The sequence below is a fragment of the Indicator indicator genome, chromosome 8 (genome assembly GCF_027791375.1).
Source record: "Indicator indicator isolate 239-I01 chromosome 8, UM_Iind_1.1, whole genome shotgun sequence".
Lineage (NCBI taxonomy): Eukaryota > Metazoa > Chordata > Aves > Piciformes > Indicatoridae > Indicator > Indicator indicator.
The window spans coordinates 7,867,919-7,886,937 of NC_072017.1; the positions used below are offsets into that span (position 1 = coordinate 7,867,919).

Here is a 19,019-nt window from a genome sequence, read left to right on the forward strand (position 1 = left end):
AGTTTCTTTAGGGGTAAGTATTATGAATATAAATATTGAATTCCTGGCCCACTCTGTAGGTGAGACAGATTTCATCATAAATGTCTTGCTGTTGCAACAGAGCTATGCATCCTGTGAGTCAACTTCTTTAGGGAGTGGTAATTTTTATTAGCATCCACTGACTTTTCCATTCTTTCTTTAATCACAGATTGCAACAGGAGATGGTGCACTTTGGAAAGTGGCTTTCTGAGCTACTATGAAAATGATAAATCTACCACTCCTAATGGTATGATTGATGTCAGTGAAGTTATCTGTCTTGCAGTGCACAAGTCAGACTTCTTCTTAAATAGAGGGTAGGTTCCCAATTTAATATTTCAATAAACAAACTCAAGTATTTCAAAGATTTTATTAGTCTGGGTTTTCAGAGCTGTTAATTTGTTCCTGATTTTTGAGCGTGCAAATTTAGAAAACTACAACAACAACAAAGCCCTGAATTATTTCATGCTGGCTTCAAGAAATAAGTGCTAAGTGGTATTTGGGGATTGTTTTATTACGTCTTTGTATTTGTAGTGATCTAATGAAAATGCTAGGGTAATTTAAAAGGGCAGCATAAATTAGATACATCTGTTTCTTATTAAAACTAATGCATATTCTCAGTGCTTAAAAGGTTACATGATGATAAATTGAACAATTAATGCTCATTTTTCTTTCTGGGATTGACCTCTGCCTCAAGCCAAAACTCTTGCTTTGCTTCTTACTGACAAAATGCAGCAGATGAGAGTTGTCCACAATGCTTTTCGGTTTTGGTCACAGACCTATCAGTCTTTGAAACTCATTCTTTGTTCTGCAGCTGAGGACAACAGTGTAACTGTGGAAGATGGTATTATTTTGAAGATAACAACTCTTTTATTTTGTGGTCTTGGTTCTCTTTTATAACTTGCATTCCGTTTGTACACTAAAACCATCATGGGGAGATTCACCTGAGCTGTGTCTCAGTGTTACTTGATTTCTTCAGGGCAACATTTTATTGTGGTTTTTTTAGACTATAGTTTGAGTCTGTAACAAATTCCATTGCACTTAGTTGAAATGTCTTTTTGTATGTAAAATAACAGGACTTTTGTATGGTATAATACTGTAATGCTTGTAGTTCCAAGTGTGTAGTTACAAGCAAAAGTTTCTCCCAAGGAAAAGAGAATCTATTGAGTAAGCTTCTGGAAATATAATGGGAAGAAAGGACTTTAGCTACTACACAAATAAAGAAATGGGAAGAAAGGACTTTAGCTACTACACAAATAAAGAATGCTTGGAGGAGAGAGATCTTGAAACATGGTAATGCCTCAGTAAGCTATAAAATACAGTGGAGATGACCTTCACTGTTCTGCAGTAGCATAGCTTTGTGGTATCCAGAAAAAAAAAAAAAAAAAGAAAAATGCCACTGTCATCTTCTATCATCACATCTAAACTATGGATTACATCTGCAAATGGTTCCACTTCAGGATAATACTTAAAAACATTGGATGAATACTTTGCTTTTAGGGAATGACTAACCTCCTACTCTGCTTCACCTGCAAGTGGGTGGTTTTATGAGAAACTTTCCTAAACTCGATGTTTCGTGTAGTGGAAACAATCAGTCTTTAAAAATGTCTGCTCTATTAGTCAGAATTAACTACATAAAATTTTTAAAGTGCTTACTGAAAATGAGAGCAATGAGTCATATTCAGTTCTCCAGATTTAGATAAATATCAATCTCCAGCACTGGAAGGAAAAATCATATTCCATCTATTTGGATTTTAGGAAGAGGTCACAGAAAAAAAAAATCATACTATAACCTGATGAACCATAATATATAATTAAAATCTCACAAGATATTTACTTTCCAAATTCCACACCAATTTCAACTGGTTTGTTTTTTCTTCTTTTACTGTCATTAGTTGTCCATTAAAAAATGGAAAAATCAGGGTCCACCTGATTAAATAATGATAGACTTTTTAAAAAGAAAAAATATCGAGACCCACACTCACGCACCTCGTGCCCTCACAAATTCTAAGAACTTTTTGAGCTACAGCAGCTTCAAAGAGTGTAGTCATAAACAGGACAGAACCAAACTTCTTGAATGGTGGCAGGTGATACAAGGTATTGATAGTGACCAGACATTTCACCCTAGGAGGTTTAGGCTGGAGGATAGGAAAAGCCTCCCCATGAGCAGGGTGTTGAAAGACTGGAACTGAGAGAAACAGTATTCTCCGTCCTTGAAGATTTTCAAGGCTTTTCATTGCTGTTCTGCTCTGAGGTTAGTGATAGTCCTGATTTGAGCTTTGGGATTAGACCAAGTGCCATCTAAAAGTCCCTTTGAACCCCCATTTCTATGATTCGTTCTGTGGTATCTTGTTCAGGGCTTCCCATCTGATGAGTTAGTTTTTCTAAACCTAAAATATTTTGAATGTATCACAAAAATATCCTTACTGAAATCACATGAACTTGTAAAAGCAAAAATTTCCCTGTGAATTTTAATGACTACATGTAAATATTTTTATTAGTTTGAGAAATCACTGAAAAAACCTAGTGGCCTCTAAAACAAGTGTTACTGACCCGAGAGGCACTTCAGTCATGTTGTGTTATAAAATACTCTGTTATTATCTGGGTTGTACTTGTAAGGCTGAAGGAGAAATGCAGATGGATTGCCTTCCATAGGTATGAAATAATGAAAAATAGAGAAATGTCTGCTGTTATGAAGACTAAACACAGCTGCCTTTTCTCTCTTGCTTGCTCTAGGGATATCTTTACCTTTGAAATCTACTTAATGTCAGAACGTGTTTTTCTATTTGGAGCTGAAACTGCATATTCACAAAAAAAATGGACTTGGGCAATAGCCAAGGTAATACTGATAATTATCTTTTGCAGTAGGCCAGGAGCCTTTGTACAAAGAATAAAGTGTCATTGTTAGCTTAAAATCCTCTGAGAAGCCATTCTTGATGAATACTGATCTGTCTTGTATGTAAAGGTTTTTTGTGCAGCAGGAAGAAAAAACTTTTGTGATTTAATGTTTGAAACAAATAGTGAAATAAAATGGAAAAGGAATTGAAGCACTGTGTTAATGCTGACCTTAAGAATGTATTAAAGATGCTTTGCTATAAAGAGGTATAGCATATGAATTTATTTCAGCTGTTTATGGTTGTAATTCCATTCTTTTAGTTGCTGAAACAGAATTCATAAAGCACTACCTTATTTTACACAGTACCAAATGCTGATGGTCACATTGCTAACTAAAATTGTAGTTTAAAAAGTTTGAATTGTTGAGTAGGAAGGGAAAAGCCATTCTACTTGATCTTATAATTGAAATTTAGTGGGGTTGTGGCTTTAAGAATGATAAATCTGAACGTATTTTTTTTACTATGCCTTTCATCCATAAATTTTCTAGATGTGCCACATGCTAATAGTCACATTGTTAATTACAATTGTAGTTTAAAAGGAAAAAAAGAAGTGTGAATTGTTGCGTTGTGGATGGGAAAAGTGTTCTACTTGACTTTATAAATTTAGCATTTATATGGGTTAAAGAATGATAAATCTCAAAGGTTTTTTTGTTTGTTTGGGGTTTTGTTGGTTGGTTGATTGGTTGGTTGGGTTTTTTTCCTGTGGCTTTCATTCTTGAATTTTATAGATGTGCAATGCCTTGATTTGGTTGGTTGGTTTTTTTTTTTTTAAGGAGAAGAAAATTACGAGCTTTTTTCTTTACCTGACTCACCCGATATTTTATTTTGGTAGCATTTTGTTCCTCCTGTGGCTGGCTGCTTATTAGAGAGAGATTGTGACCTGTTAGGCCAGCTGTACTACAAAGATTGCCACAACCTGGATCAGTGGAGGAAAGGCTGGTTTGCCATTGAGAAGTCAAGCCTTTATTTTTGTCTTGAAATGGAGAATGCTGAAGAAGATTCTATATATCTAAGGAGGCTGCAAGAGCTAAGTAAGGATTTTACTTAACAACTAGAATTCAGGAAATACTCTGCAGAATTAATTCACTGCTAAGGACATTTCTACTATAAAGCCCTAAACATTAGGGAGCTCAGTAACGATGCCTTTGCATGATCCAGATGCTCTGCCAACTTTAATCTAAATACGGTTTTGGTAAAGTTCTGTCTTGGATTTTTTTTTTTTTTCCCCTCTGCTTAGTGGCACATGCTAGAAAGATTTTTCACAGCTTCATAATAAATGAAGAGAATTTCTGTTCCAGTTGCAGCAGTATCTTTTTTACAAGAGTACAGAATTGAATAATAATATATATAACCTTTTGGGATCATTGTCTCATATTTTTGACAGGGCAGAAATACTCACTGCAGAACGTGTTCTTAAGATGATTGACAGTCCTAGTTTTAAAATACTCAAATGTACTGGAAAAATTATAATTCTCCTGGAAAACTATTTCACAGGCTAATAAACTTTTTTTTTTCTGACACTAAAAATTTCTTTGCTTAAAATCATGACGTGCAAAGATAATATTTATACCAATGGTCTTCTATGACCAGTTTTATATCATTCACTGTAATTATGCTCTGAAGCCTCTTTAAGCAGATCTGCCCTACTTGGTTTTTATATTGAAGAAGGCAACATGTTATGTAGGAAAGTAAAAATAATTTGAGATTTTTACATTAAAGTAACATAGGGGAGAGGTTTTAGCTCTCTATTGATGATCCTCTTTATAAATGCTGTCAGATTGTGGACTGCTTTGCAGGAGGAACTTGCTTAAATGCCATTGGGCTTGCTGCTGTTTATTTACTGCCACCTTACATTTGCTGCGAATAACACTGTGAAGGTGGTTTGCAATCAGGAATATTTTTATGCCTCTAGCTATCTTTTAACTTGTGAATACTTTTTTTTTGCTCTTGAGTCAGAACAAAAAGGTTAGGGAGTGGGAGATCTGTTTCTGATACTTGTTTTGCTAGTGCAACTGTAATTGCTCCTGCCTTAATCATATGAGCATGCAAAATCTGTGTATATCTCAAGTGTGGAAATGAAACATTTTTGGTTAAACATCTTTTTTTGCTTGGGTTTTGATTTCTCAGTATTATTTGTATAAAAGAACTGTATTTCTTAGAAATATTATATAGCCATATTCCTATATTTTACTTGATTTCTGATTTCCCCAAAATAAATCTGCTCCACTCCTAAAACTGAACAGTATGACTGAAACATGCCAAATAATGAATCATCAGCAGAAAGACAGTCACTTATCATCTTGGTATTTGACTCAGTAAGTGTAAATGAGGCCAGGTGCACGTGTGATACAAACCCATCATATAACATGCATCAGAATTTGTTTATTGAGCTTCATTGATATTCAGGACTTCACGGTCTCTGGGAATTAGTTGAGATAAGGTATGGATTATATATGACCTCAACTTTGGAAGAACTGACTTGTCAGAATTTTGAATTAATAAACAGGTTACATTTAATTGACCTGGTTTAGTGTATTCCACAGCACAGTTTTATGAGCTCTTCAACTGGAAACTACCCAGATGTGTTTTCTTATGGCTTAGGTTTTGCAGGGTGGGTTCTTTTAGGAGGAATAGCATAAGGCATCATAAAGTTGGTGGTGATCCTTACAGTATAGCATGTGGCTCACATGACCTTGTTGGAACAGGTTGCCCAGGAAGGTTGTGGATGGCCCCCTCCCTAGAGGTGTGCAAGGACAGGGTGGATGAGGCCTTGAGCAACCTTATCTAGTGGAAGGTGTCCCTGCGCACAGCAGGGGGATTGGAACTAGATAATGTTTCAGGTCTCTGCCAACCCAAACCAGTCTATAATTCTATGAATCTGCAGCCATTTGGGTGCAAGTAATGATGGTAATTACAGTTTCAAGTAATGCAAGTAATTAGGATGCAAGCATTAATGGATTACAAAAATCCACCTTCTGAATCATTCTGTCTTATGAAACAAATTTAATTTTAGATGTAATAAAACACTATAGCATGTTTTCACGTTAGGGTCTGGAGAACAGGTCTTGTGAGGAGCAGCTGAGGGAACTGGGCTTGTTTAATCTGGGGAAGGGGGGCTAAGGGGAGACCTTCTGGCTCTCTACAACTCCCTGAAAGGAGGTTGGAGTGAGGTAGGGGTTGATCTCTTCTCCCTAGTAAAAAGTAATAGGAAGAGAGGAAATGGCCCTGAGGTGCACTGGGGGGGGATGGGGGGTTAGGTTGGATATGAGAAGAAACTTCTTGACTGAAAGGATTCTTAAGGACTGAAAGAGGCTACCCAGGAATGTGGTCGAATCACTTTCCCTGGAGTTGTTTAAAAGAGGCAGAGATGCGCTGCTGAAGAACATGGTTTAGCATCAGACTTTCTAGAGTTAGATACTGGTTGGACTCACTGATCTTCAAGGTCTTTTCCAACTGAAATGATTCTCCAACTTGATTATTAAAAAGTACCTGTTTAATTTTTCTTCATAATTTTCTATATTAGTTTGCCTTATAAACGTGAGTGTGGTGTTTTGGGGATGTTTGTTGCTATTAGCAGCATCATTCTTCCTCTGAAATGTTTTAGAATTCCTCACTCCTTTTGCCAGTGAAGATCATATTGGAAAATCGTGTCTATGTATGGATGCATGTATGTGTTTCTCTCTCTCTTTATGTCTGTATGGCTCATAGGAATGTGTTTGTGTTCTGCTTTCAGCAATCAGTAGTGTGATGCAAAATGGGGAGAAAATAGACGTCCTGCTGCTGGTTGAGAAAGGAAGGTAAGGTTCCCATCTGAATGAAGCTTTGATCTGCTTTTATATTGATGTGTTAGAATTTTTGATCAGTCATGGAGCTTTTTCACTTGCAGCTTGCTAGAGAGGGAGTAAATTTGCAGACTTTTTAAAAAAAGGAAAAGACCTTGTGTATTAAGTACGTTTTCTGTCTGTGTCAGGAAATGCTAACAAGTACTGCTTAATTAAAAGCAGTTTCCCCACTGAGAAAATTATTCCCAGTCAGATTAGTCTGCCAATAATGGTTTCTTCAAAAGGACCTAACTTCTTTTACCCTGCAAAGGAGGAGTACCTCTTTGGAGCACTTAGCACTTCCCTTTTTTTTTTAATCCCTTAATGTCCCAGAATTCTGTGTTTCATTCTGTATAGGTCAGAACTGAGTGAGTATGCACAAGTCCCCTCTTACTATAATGTCTGATCTCAGTTGACAACATACCAGCTAGAAAAAACCATGGTGGTGAGGCAAATCCATGTCTGCTGGTGTGGAAGATTGAGAGGAGATACTCTCAGTGTTTATTAGTACCAAGAGGATAAAGCTGGGCTCTTTTCGGTGGTGCTCAGTGACAGGACAAGAAGCAACAGGCACAAACTAGAATATAAGAGGTTGCACCTGGATGCAGGGAAAACCTCTCTTACATTGAAGGTGGCAGAGCCACTGGAGCAGGCTGCCTGCAGAAGTTGTGGAGTCTCTTTCTCTGGAAACTTTCAAAACCCACCTGGACATGTTCCTGTGCATTCTGCTCTAGGTGATCCTGCTTTAGCAGGGTGTTGGACTAGATCCCCAGAGGTCCCTTCCAACCCCTACCATTCTGTGATTCTGTACTTCTAAGCAGGTAATACTCTGCTGAGATGGCTCTGTCAGATACAATGATATGGGAGGCTGCAACTTGAGGTAGGATATTTCTACCTCATGGGTACAAAAGAAATGAGTAAATGGGGCACTTCAGCACATGGTCTAGTGATCATGGAGGTGTTGGGTAGAAGGTTGGACTTCATGATCTTACAGGTCTTTTCCAACCTTAATGATTCTATCATTCTATGCAATTTAAAACAAAATTACTACAAATGATTCTTATTTTGTAAAAGGCTGGGTTTTGTGGTATTGTGTGGTTTTGTTTGTTTGTTTTTAATTTTCATTTCAATGATAGATTATTAGGCCAACATCTGTGTAAGAAATGGTGCAGTGTTTACACACTGAACACTAATAATAGGTTAATGAAGGAAGATTTTTTTATTCTCTTAGTTAAGGAAACAAATAAAACCTCCACAGATACCTTTGACACATGGAGAAACTCTTGGACAAACTCATTGTACCTTGCATGCTCTGAATTTTAACTCTTCCTAAGATGATGTTTTAGTTCCAGAATTAGGTGAGGTGATGCAGATCTGAAACAATCACTTCTTACTGGTGATTTATATTTTTGAATAAGCCTGTTGAAAGATTCAGCTGCATAGATTAACCAGGGAATCAGAAGTATCTTATTCAAGGTGCAGTCCAATAGATGAATACAAACTGTGAACCTAATTTCACAGCTATCAGTGCTGAGCAAAACTTCTAGGTCCTAGCCAGCTTTTATTATTTTTCTCATTATATCATTTCTGTCAAGTGAGGGTAGGTTTTTTCCCTGAACTGCCTTAATAGTTCAATAGAAATTCTGAACTATTTGAAAATTAAAATTTCAAGAGGGGCATTGGCTGATTTATGATTGCTGTGAATATGTTTAATTTTTCTTCACTGAAGTCTGCCATAAAGAATATAAATGCAATGTTCACATTATCTTAACCATTAAAAGCCATCTGGGTATAGAAGCTTTGGCTTAGTGATTCTTGTTTAGGATATTACTCCAAAAGTATCCAGATGTTCAGAACAGTTGCAGGATGTTTCATCTTGCAGTGCTAAGAAATGTAATGGGTGTGGGGGGAAAATGTTCAAGTATAAAATCACCTTTATCTTTAGACTCAATTATTGTAAACGGAAACATGCCCAGCAATCCTCCTTCTGGCCCTCCAAACCCTAGATAAATTAATTAATACTTCTGAGATGACATCAGCAACAATGAAGTGGTATATAATAGTCTCTAGATTTGCCTGGTTTGTCTGTTTTGTTTTGTTTTTGATAGCAGTCATTGTCTAGTGGCAACTTTGACATGAACTGATCACTTAGAAGAGACCTTGTATGCTCCTTTATTGACAGCTTTTCACATTAATTTGTTGGTCACTTAAACATAGGTTACATGATAAAATCCCCAAAAACGTTATTGCAAATGTGAAACAAAAGTAAGATTTTTTTAGAATTAAGAAAAGTTTGGGGGAAAAAAAAACCAAACAAAAACCGTTAAAAGGAAAAAAAAGAAAAAAGTTTGGAACAGGCTGCTCAGGGAAGTGGTGGAGTCACATCCCTGGAGATGTTAAAAAAATGAGTAGATGTGGCACTTCAGGAAATGGTGTTAATGGTCATGGAGGTGCTGGATAGAAGGTATGACTTGATCTTAGAGGTCTTTTCCAACCTTAATAATTCTATGGTTCTATGAAATAAAGCCCAAACTCAAAACAACCCCTGCTTCTTTGCACAAAGAAATAAACGTGGTCGGTCTCTTACATCTTGCTAAATCTTATTCCAAGAAACGGTCACAATACCTTGAGTATTTTCCTAATGAAGTTTCATGGCAAACTGTCTTTGGGTATCTTAGCTGGAGTAAATTAAAGAAGAACATAATCCCTTTTGTAGTACTTACAGAATTTGTATTGCATTCTGATCTCTGTTGGAACACATTGTCCAGCCTGGTAGAATATCTCTAACCCAGCTGGAAGCCCTGACTTCTCACAACACTGTTTTCTCAGGCCGTAATCAGATGGTCATTCACCTCCTCTTATGTTCCACTTCCATAGTCAAAATGCTTTTTTGACCTCTTGCTACAAGTGGCAAACCCCTTTCCAGTCTTGTGTCTGCCTCTATATTCAGTGTGTTTGGTTTTGTTGCTTTTTTTCACTCCTTGATCTCTGCTGTTTTGTTTGTGTGTGAAGTGGCAGGCGATACTCGATCTCTTGTTGCCATCCAAACAGAAGCTGTTCAGTGGATAGGTGAAGAGGCTACCCCTGTGTAGTTTAGCAGAGGTCGACAGAGGGTTCTGTGTACTTGAAGAGAAGAAAGATGTCTTGAAAACAACTGTATGCACTAATTATTAAATGTATCTCTAATGCCATACTTTAAGGAAAAACATTTGTGCAGACAATTCTGTTTCAAATAGTTCTTTTTTTTTTTTCTATAATCATTTAAGCTCTCTCTTAGGTATCAGTGAATGTTTTCAGACCATAATGTAATCCAGATGGTGCTTTTTTTTTTTTTTCCCTTGTTACACTTCTCTTGCAGTTAGCTCCTTCTTATTATAGATAATAAACCTTCCCTACATACTGGCACCATTTCTTTGTGCTGATGGTTCATTAATTACAATGCTTTCTTCTTAACCCTTTGCTGACAGCAGTAAGATTTCCTGTAAAGTGAAGCTACGAGCACAAAATTCTAGAATCCAGCAAAAATGTAAACATAAGACTGGGCTGAAAGGATTTATGCTTCCAGTAATAATGTGCTGGATATGACCCGTAATATCCTTTGTAGAAATATTGCTGACCTCTGTTACAGATCTGTAATTATTGGTGGAATTTGTGTTGCAATTTTAGTTGCAATTTGATTATTGTAATATAATTTCATAGCAATTCCTACCTTCTTGGTACATCTGTTTTCAGGCATTTAGATATTAGAATCGCCTGAAAATTGCTAGAGGGCACTGAATTTGTGCTGATGTCTGTTTCTCACCCTTCCCACAGCCCAGACCCAGAATCACTTAGTATCGTGGCTTTCCCAGTACAGAGTTGCACAACAAGGCATACAGACTGAAGCTGGTGGACTCACACCTGGAAGTGTTCTGAGCCAGGCTGGATGGCACCTTGAGCAACCTGCTCCAATAGGAAGTGTCCCTGCCCATGGCAGGGAGGTTGGAACTAGATGATCTTTAAGATCCCTTCCAACTCAAAGCTACAATTTTACGAGATAGGTTAAGGTAAACCTTTGCACTGTTGTTCACATACAGCAGTTTGTCTGACTGGGGGTGCAGAAGGACGTGATGGCAGTCTATGAAAAAGTTGGAAAGCTAAGATTAGGTCCCTTGATGTTGAGAGTAGGTGATGCTGGGCTGCTGTAGTAATTTGTGCAATTCAATTTTCTCCCTTCACTAAGGCAGAAATCTGCATAGATGAGCATTCTTGTTTGTTGGAGTACTTCAATTTTTCATTTCTGGAGTAAGGACTGTATGTGCTTCACACTTAACAGAGCAAAAACTCTGCCATTATTCACCATGTAGTGTTGCTAACTATTTGTTATGAAGTGCATACGTTTTATCCATTTTTTTAGCTCAAAGAGGGAGCATATATATAAACGTACTGTAAATGCAATGAATTCATGTTTTTAGAATGCACTTTGGCTCAGAGTCTGTGCAAAGTGGTTGTTAATCTGCATGATAGGTAGATGTTTGTAAACACTGCAGTAAAATTTTGCCGTGGTTGAACCCCAGCTGGCAGCTGAGCCCCACACAGCCACTTGCTTGCTTTCTCCCAGTAGGATGGGGGAGAGAATCAGGAGAGGAAGCGAGAAAACTCGTGGGCTGAGATAGAGACAGTTTAGTATATAAAGAAAAAGCCACACACACAAAGCAAAAGGAATTCATTCACTGCTTCCCAGAGGCAGGCAGGTGTTCAGGCAGCCATCTCCAGAACAGGGCTCCATCACATGTAACAGTGGGGAAGATGAAAACCATCACTCTGAACATCTTCCTTTTCTTTCTTCTTCCCCAAGCTTGGTATGCTGACCTTGACATCACATGGTCTGGAACATCCCTCTGGTCAGCTGGGGTCAGCTGTCCTGGCTGCGTCCCTTCGCAAACTCTTGTGCACCCCCAGCCTACTCTCTGTTGGGTGGTGAGAAGCAGAAAAGGCTTTGACTCTGTGTAAGCACTGCTCAGTGGTGCTGAAAACATCCTTGTGGTATCAACATTTTCTAGTACAAATCCCCCAGCATACAGCCCCCGTGCTACCTTCTATGAAGAAAGCTAACTCTGTCCCAGCCATAACCACAAGCACAAGCATTTAAAAAATGATGGCTTCTATAAGCTTAGAAGTATCTTGACATTAAGTTGCTCAGTTTTGTGGTACATGGGAATCAGAACATTTCAACCTGCTTTTGTATACTTAGTCTTTAGGCCTTGTATTTAAACTAAGTAGGTATTTTGATAATAGTTAGTTTAGTGAGAAATAGGTGCATTTATTACTGCTGCTGCTGCAGACTGTGTGGAAGAGAGGATGATATGGGCAAAGGTAGAGTCCCCATCCCTGAAGGGGTTTTGGAGATGTGTAGATGTGGTGCTGAGGGACATGGTTTAGTGGTGACATGGCAGTGCTCTGTTAATGGTTGGACTCAATCTTAAAGGTCTTTTACAACCCAAAATGTGTATGACATGAAAAGCAGCAGCTAGATCTACAAAGCTGTCTCTATTACTTTGTGAAGTTCTACAGAACACTTCTACTGTGCTTTGAGGACAGTTCTGCTTTTCTACTGCTAGTTATTTCCCCTTTTCCTTTTTTCTCCACCTTACAGGCTCACGGAGATGAACAAATTGTTTCCAAGTAGGAATAAAAATGTTAAGTTTGACTGAAAATGTTAAAATTAGAAGGAATGCTTGAACTTCTTATTTGTGCATTGTGTTTTTATGATTTAAGTGTATCCCAGGGGTGTACTCTGCCCAAAATGCTGTGGTGTGACATGAGCTTTCCAAGCCTCTTCCACAGTAATTTAACTGGATTCTGAACTGTGACTGGTACTGGTTTCATTTTCTTTTCTCCCTTCCATGTCTTGTACTGGTTTCATTGTCTTTTCTTCCTTCTGTGTCTGGTAGTGGTTTCATTTTATTTTCTTTTGACTGGGCAAAGTTGGTAATATTATGGAAGAATATCAGTTGCTTTCCATCATCATTCCAAGTTTTACAACAGCAGCAGGATTTTTTACATTTATATTTTTTTTACCAGCAACTTTCAGGACTATGTTGCTATAGGACTGCTACTTAAACAGGCTCAAAATTGTCTTGGTTAATTAGTAATTAACCTCTTCATCTGTAATTTGAATGTAATTCAATAGCTTTTCAAATTTTAGAATACATCATCTCTTGGTATTTCTAATGCATTGAAGGGAAAATGGGAAGATCCATAGAATACAAGATGGTCTTTTTCTTATAGTTAATTTGTGTATCTCCACAGCTGATTGATAGCACATGATTGAGAATTTCATATCTCTCTAAAAAAAACCCCACAGATAAGTTTAAATTACCTCTGAAATTCAATACACTACTGTATGTGTCTCTCTTCCTCTGGTACCAATTCATTGCAGTACAGCAGAGTTGCCCTTTTCTTGTTTAGAAGCAATAATATTTTCACTTTACAGTATGCTGGTTCCTATACACAGCATAATTCTTTAGATAACAAAAAGTAATCTGTTGAGACTTCCATTTATCCTTTTGCATAACACCATAATGCACATCCTGCTGTTCTGCAGGGAAAAGAAGCACACAGTAATATGCATATATATCTGCACCTCTGGTGTGGGGGAGCACCATAAATCTTTTATAAACCACACTCCTAACCTCTGCTGATCTGTGAATAATAGTGCTAAAGGAATAGTTTAACACGCACCCTCAGACTCTTTTCCACTCAGCTCAGACTTTTCCATTTTCTTTTAAATATGGCTGCAGGAGGGTGTCAGGGTGGGTGGTGTGTTATTTGGAAGTCTTTGTTTGAGAACCATCCATGTGGGATGTCCGTTCTGATAGTTCTTCTGAAAATGGGTGAAGGTATTGAATTAGGCACACTCATTTTGCTGTAAAAAGTCCAGACCTTTATGCAAAATGTTATTTTTTATTAATGGAAGAGAGTGGCTGAGTGTTTCTACTAGCTGGGTATATATCATGGTTAATATGACTTTTAAAGGTATGCAGTAGAGACTTCTTAAACATGAGCTTAAGTGATGAATATTATAGTGTCTCCTGCTCTGCTGCTAAATGGTTGTATGGTGGATCCTGAGATTACAGTCAGGGTGCTGAGACACTGGAACAGGTTGCCCATGCATGTTGTGGATGCCCCCTTCCTGGAGGTGTTTAAGGCCAGGTTGGATGAAACCTTGAGTAATCTGCTGTCCCTGCCTATGGCAGGGGGATTGGAATTAGGTCATCTTTAAGGTGCCTTCCAACCCAAACCATTCTGTGAATCTATGAATGCTTCAGATTCTGGCTCTGTGTGTGTATATTGACATCATCCTCACTTCTATCCAGATAGGAATGCTGGAATGGAAACATTTGCAAAAGCAAAATTGAAAGATGCTAATAAGAAAATGTTGAAATTAAATATTCTATCATAATATAAAATAGTTTTTCTTAAAATAAAATTAATGTGTTTCTATTTTGCTGAAAGTATTTTCATAGAAGTTCAGTAGAACATTTTAAGTTTCCCTAATTAGCAAAATAAATTGTCATTAATTAAAATTCTATGATTCTAAAATAAATTCCTTACATTGCTTTAGCAGGAGACATGTATGTAGAATACTTTTCTTGCTATTTCAGCACTTAAAACAGTTATTACTTATATGCATATGGGTAAACTTTCCAACTTGGAGTTGTATCTTAAATTTCCCAATTCAGAATAGTGTCTTAGAAGCCAGACTGCTGGGCTGAAGGGGGGAGATCATTGTAGCATGTTTAAATAATAAAACCTGAACAAGGCCATGCTTTAAGATGAACAGGTATTTCAAGTGTTACATTAAATTATGTACCTCAGCTCATAGTTTTTTCATACATATTCCTCAGCTCTGTGATTTCCTGAGGGTAATCACTTTGATAAATGTGAAGGAGGGAAGTTCAATATGTCTCAGCTCCTCTACAGAAATGTGGTGGGAGAGAAGTAGAAAACAAGGAAACCCTTTACCAGTAGTAAAAGTTGTCTCTAAATCTCTGTTTCCCTTTTAACTGTGACTTGGAGTTAAGAATGCACAGTGCAGGAGCAAGACTGAGGAAGAGTGATTAAAATGTTGGTCAGGTCCTTTCAAAAGCCTGTGACAGTGTTTGTGGATCTTGTTTCATTTATTGGGACACTGCTAGTACAAATGTATTGGGATAAAAAAAAATGCTGTTACTGATAGGTCACCACCACAGCCACATGTGGTAGAAGGTGCCTTGATGTCTTATTCTAAGTATTTCTTATTTTACAATAACTTCAATTTATAATTTTTTTTGCTGCATTCAACATATTTTTCTCTGTTTCAGAACACTGTACATCCATGGCCATACAAAACTGGATTTCATGGTCTGGTATGCTGCAATTGAAAAAGCAGCAGGTACAGATGGCAATGCTTTACAAGATCAGCAGCTCAGCAAAAATGATGTTCCCATTATAGTGAACAGCTGTATAGCATTTGTTACACAATATGGTAAGTATAGTGGATTTTATTCAACCTAAGATCACTTGTATAATAGCTAAGTCCCCACACCGTCAGACCTTATTGTATGAGTTTATACCTCACCTCAAGTAAACCCATAGCCCATCTTAGCCTCGCCGCTGCTTTGTGATGATGAAGCACACTGCCACACATCAAAGAATAGGCAGTCTGGGGAAATACACCTTGATAGATGCCCTTTAGAGACACCTTCCTATTTTAAAAATTGATTTGTTTGCCTAATATAGCTCAGCCTTGGGGTCCAGTGCCTTAGTGCAGAACACCTCAGCCCTGAAAACAACCAGGAAAGGCTAAGGCTTGGGCAGGTCAGCATATCTTCTGAGAAACTGATGGTAACTGTGGAGCTGAGTTCAGCCTTAAGGCTGCTGTTTTTTCAGCACAATATCCTAAGGAGATACAGTCAGTAAGCATTTGTTTCAGTAAATCTTGCCAGCATAACTTTCCATAGCATTAGATCGTATGCAGATGATGTCTCTGTCCTTCCTGCTCTTCAAATTCATCAGTTTTCTTGTGAAATGCAAAATCCATATCAACTCTGTACAAATTTGTCTTCAGTAGAAATGTGTCTTTAACCTCTCTCATACTGCCAGAGCCTAATTTTTAGTTCAGTGGTTGAAGTTTAACTAAATAACTTTTGAATATAACCACACTCTGTTATGGTAAATAGTTGTCTGGGTTACAACTCTTGCCTAAAACCAAGGAAAAAATGTTTTTTACTAAATTGTTTTTTAATCATTATCAATAGGAATTATTCTTAGTTTATGCTGCTTTGTGCACTGCAGTGTTCTTAAAGTTGTTTAATGTTGAAACTGGAACAGGTTGCCCAGGGATGTGGTTGATCCATCCCTGGAGACATTGAAGATCAGACTCCATGTGGCCCTGGGAAGCCTGATCCAGTTAGAGGTATCCCTCCTCATATCATGGGAGTTGGACAAGATGACCTTTGAGGGTCCTTTCCAACCCAATATAATCTGTGAATCTATAAAGCAGGGTGATTTTGTCTGCCACTCTGTTCTAAATTAAAATTCAGTTTCCTAATGTCTTTTAAATAAATTAGATCTTTACTGGGAAATATGTGGATTTTTTTCAGCATCAGCATTACTGGGTGCTGAAATACTCATTTTAAAGCTAAAATAAATATTTGCATGCATTACTTGTGTGCATGCATGTTTTTGTCAGCAGGGTAAAGGTTCTGTCTTCAGCTGTGGTCTCCAGATGACAGACACTATCAGGTCCCACAGCTGTTCCTGACAGTAACAGCACAAAAGCAGTATCAAATGGTAGTGCTTGTGGGCATCACAAGAAAGGTGAATTGCAAGAACATAAGACATGATTTCATAGGTTTTGACAGACTACTTAATTTGACAGGTACATCAGAAAAGCAAGGTTTTGTAGAAAATACATTTCTCTTTCAAGAAATGTGGAGGATATGGAAAACACTCTACAAAGAATGTACAGGACTGCAGGACTGTGCCAAACTTCCACAAGTTTAAACAAACAGAAAAACAAAATAATATTTTGGCTACTCTCATGTACAGTCTTGCCTGTGGTTTAGACTATGAATTTTCTTTTAAATTTGCTTTGGGATTTGTTGGTAGATTTAGTTGCTAAATACGAGAACTGATTGTCTGATGTCTTCCTGAATGTAAGAAAAAATGGGGGGGAAAAAAAGAATACTTTCTGCTAGTCTTGAGGTTTTTTAAAGTGAAATGTTTCAGATTAGGTGAATACAATAATGCTTTACTGAGTCCTAAGTGGAGTTGATCAGTAGGGTAATAAAATAGTGGAAGTTTTGCTCATGAATGCAGCTATTTCATGCATAATACAGTACCAGTCATCAATACTGCTTTCTATTACTGTGTCCTTTTGAATCTATTGTCTTAGGAAGTCCTGAAGAAATCTGGGAATTTAAATTGCCTGTAAAGTATTCCTGAAATGCTGATCCTGGACTTGCTTAACAATACAGTGCGCATGTTTCAAAGAGGTCTGGTTGGGTGTAAGCTGACTGGGCAGTTGAGTGTGTGCAAAAGGTCAGAGAGATTTTAGTAGGGAATTACAAAATGTTTGACAGACAGATGTACTTTTCATACAATAATGTCTGGTATTTTGAAAGGAATACTCAATTTTACATTGTGCTGATTATTGTGCCCTGTATTTCTGTATCTTAGGTTTAGGTAGCAAGCAGATCTACCTTAAGAATGGTGATTCTTCCAATGTGGCTGAACTGCTGGAAAGCTTCAAAAAAGATGCAAGGAGTGTTAAACTAAGAGCAGGCAAACACCAGCTTGAAGATGTGACTGATGTATTGAAAAGTTTTCTTTCTCAAATCGATGATGCACTTCTCAATAAAGAACTTTATCCATTCTGGATCTCTGCATTAGGTAATGTATTCAGTAGCACTCAATACAAAAAAGCTGGGATGTACATTTTCAGTAACAAATCTGAGGGGCTTGTTCATATATTTGTAGAATGGTTTGGATTGGAGGGGACCTTTAAGATCATCTAGTTCCAACACCACTGCTATGGACAAAGATACCCTCTCATAGAGTAGGTTGCTCAAGGCGTTATCCAGCCTGGTCTTGAACACCTATGGGGCGGGGTCTTCCACAAGCTGTTCCATCATCTCTCCACTCTTACTGTAAAGAATTTCGTTCTAATATCCAGTCTAAATCTGTTCTCATTAAGCCTCAATGTATTCCCTCTCATTCTGTCACTACAAGCCTTTGTAAAAAGTCCCTTCCCAGCTTTCCCATAGGTTCCCTTCAGGTACTAGAAGGCTTCTATAAGGTCTCCTCAGAGCCTTTTCTTTTGCAGGCTGAACAGCCTCAACTCTCTCACCTTGTCCCTGTAGAGGAGGTGCTCCTTCTCTCATCATCTTCATGGCCTTCTGTGGACCTGTTCCAGCAGTTCAGTGTCTTAATACTGGGGGCACCAGAACTGGACACAGTTCTCCAGTTGGGGTCTCACAAGAACAGAGTAGAGGAGCAGAATCATCTCCCTTGTCCTGCTGGTCACTGTTCTTTTGGTGCAGGGCACAGTTGTTAATTATTTGCTCTGTATCAGCCTATGCAGGGGCCATACAGGTTAGCTGGAGAGAGGTATGGAGTAACAGGACAAGGGTAATGGCTTCAAACTGGAAGAAGCTCAGTTGAGATGAGGCATGTGGATGAAATTCTTCCCCATGAGCAGAGCTGACCCTCTTTATTTCGCTGATGCTGTTTCCCTGAACTGCTGTACAGTAGCAGGCTGCTGGTATTGCCTTCATGAAGAAGAGGGTGACTGGGTAGATTGTCATTTTCAGTGGTTAGCTGATGCCAGTGTAGTTGATGAGAAGGGCTGGTGTTCAGCGTGCGCTGCAGTCAGCGCTCAGTGCCTGCTGTTTCCCGGCAGATACGCAGGACGAGAAGGAGCGTGTCAGGAAGTATGGGACCTTCATCCGCACGCTGCCGCCAGTCAATAGAGCAACTCTGGCTGCTTTAATCGAGCATCTTTACAGGTCAGTGCACTGCAGCAGAGAAGTTCTTGTCACGTGTCCTCTGCATAACTCTACCCTGAATGAAATGTGGCTTGTTTCATTAACTAGTAACCATCTAATGCTTACCTACTTGTGATGAGTAATTGTGTTTGATTCCCTTTACTTTATGTGTTGGGTTTTTTTTCCTTTGCCTGTATTTTTAGCAGTAGATATCTATAAATGTCAATGGGATGGAACAGCCTTACAGCAACAGAGGGCTGCCAGTATGTGTGTCCAAG

The 19,019-nt window shown here is 38.2% G+C and overlaps 1 protein-coding gene across 1 annotated transcript in view; it reads left to right on the forward strand.

Moving 5' to 3' along the window:
* ARAP2 (ArfGAP with RhoGAP domain, ankyrin repeat and PH domain 2) overlaps nucleotides 1-19,019 on the forward strand; it is a 122,641-nt gene that overhangs the window by 66,555 nt on the left and 37,067 nt on the right. Inside the window, exons 15-21 of the mRNA XM_054382985.1 lie at nucleotides 188-332; nucleotides 2,752-2,854; nucleotides 3,742-3,940; nucleotides 6,643-6,706; nucleotides 15,076-15,239; nucleotides 17,435-17,647; nucleotides 18,657-18,762. Of these exons, the coding sequence (XP_054238960.1) occupies nucleotides 188-332; nucleotides 2,752-2,854; nucleotides 3,742-3,940; nucleotides 6,643-6,706; nucleotides 15,076-15,239; nucleotides 17,435-17,647; nucleotides 18,657-18,762 (994 nt within the window). The remainder of the gene's footprint in view (nucleotides 1-187; nucleotides 333-2,751; nucleotides 2,855-3,741; nucleotides 3,941-6,642; nucleotides 6,707-15,075; nucleotides 15,240-17,434; nucleotides 17,648-18,656; nucleotides 18,763-19,019) is intronic.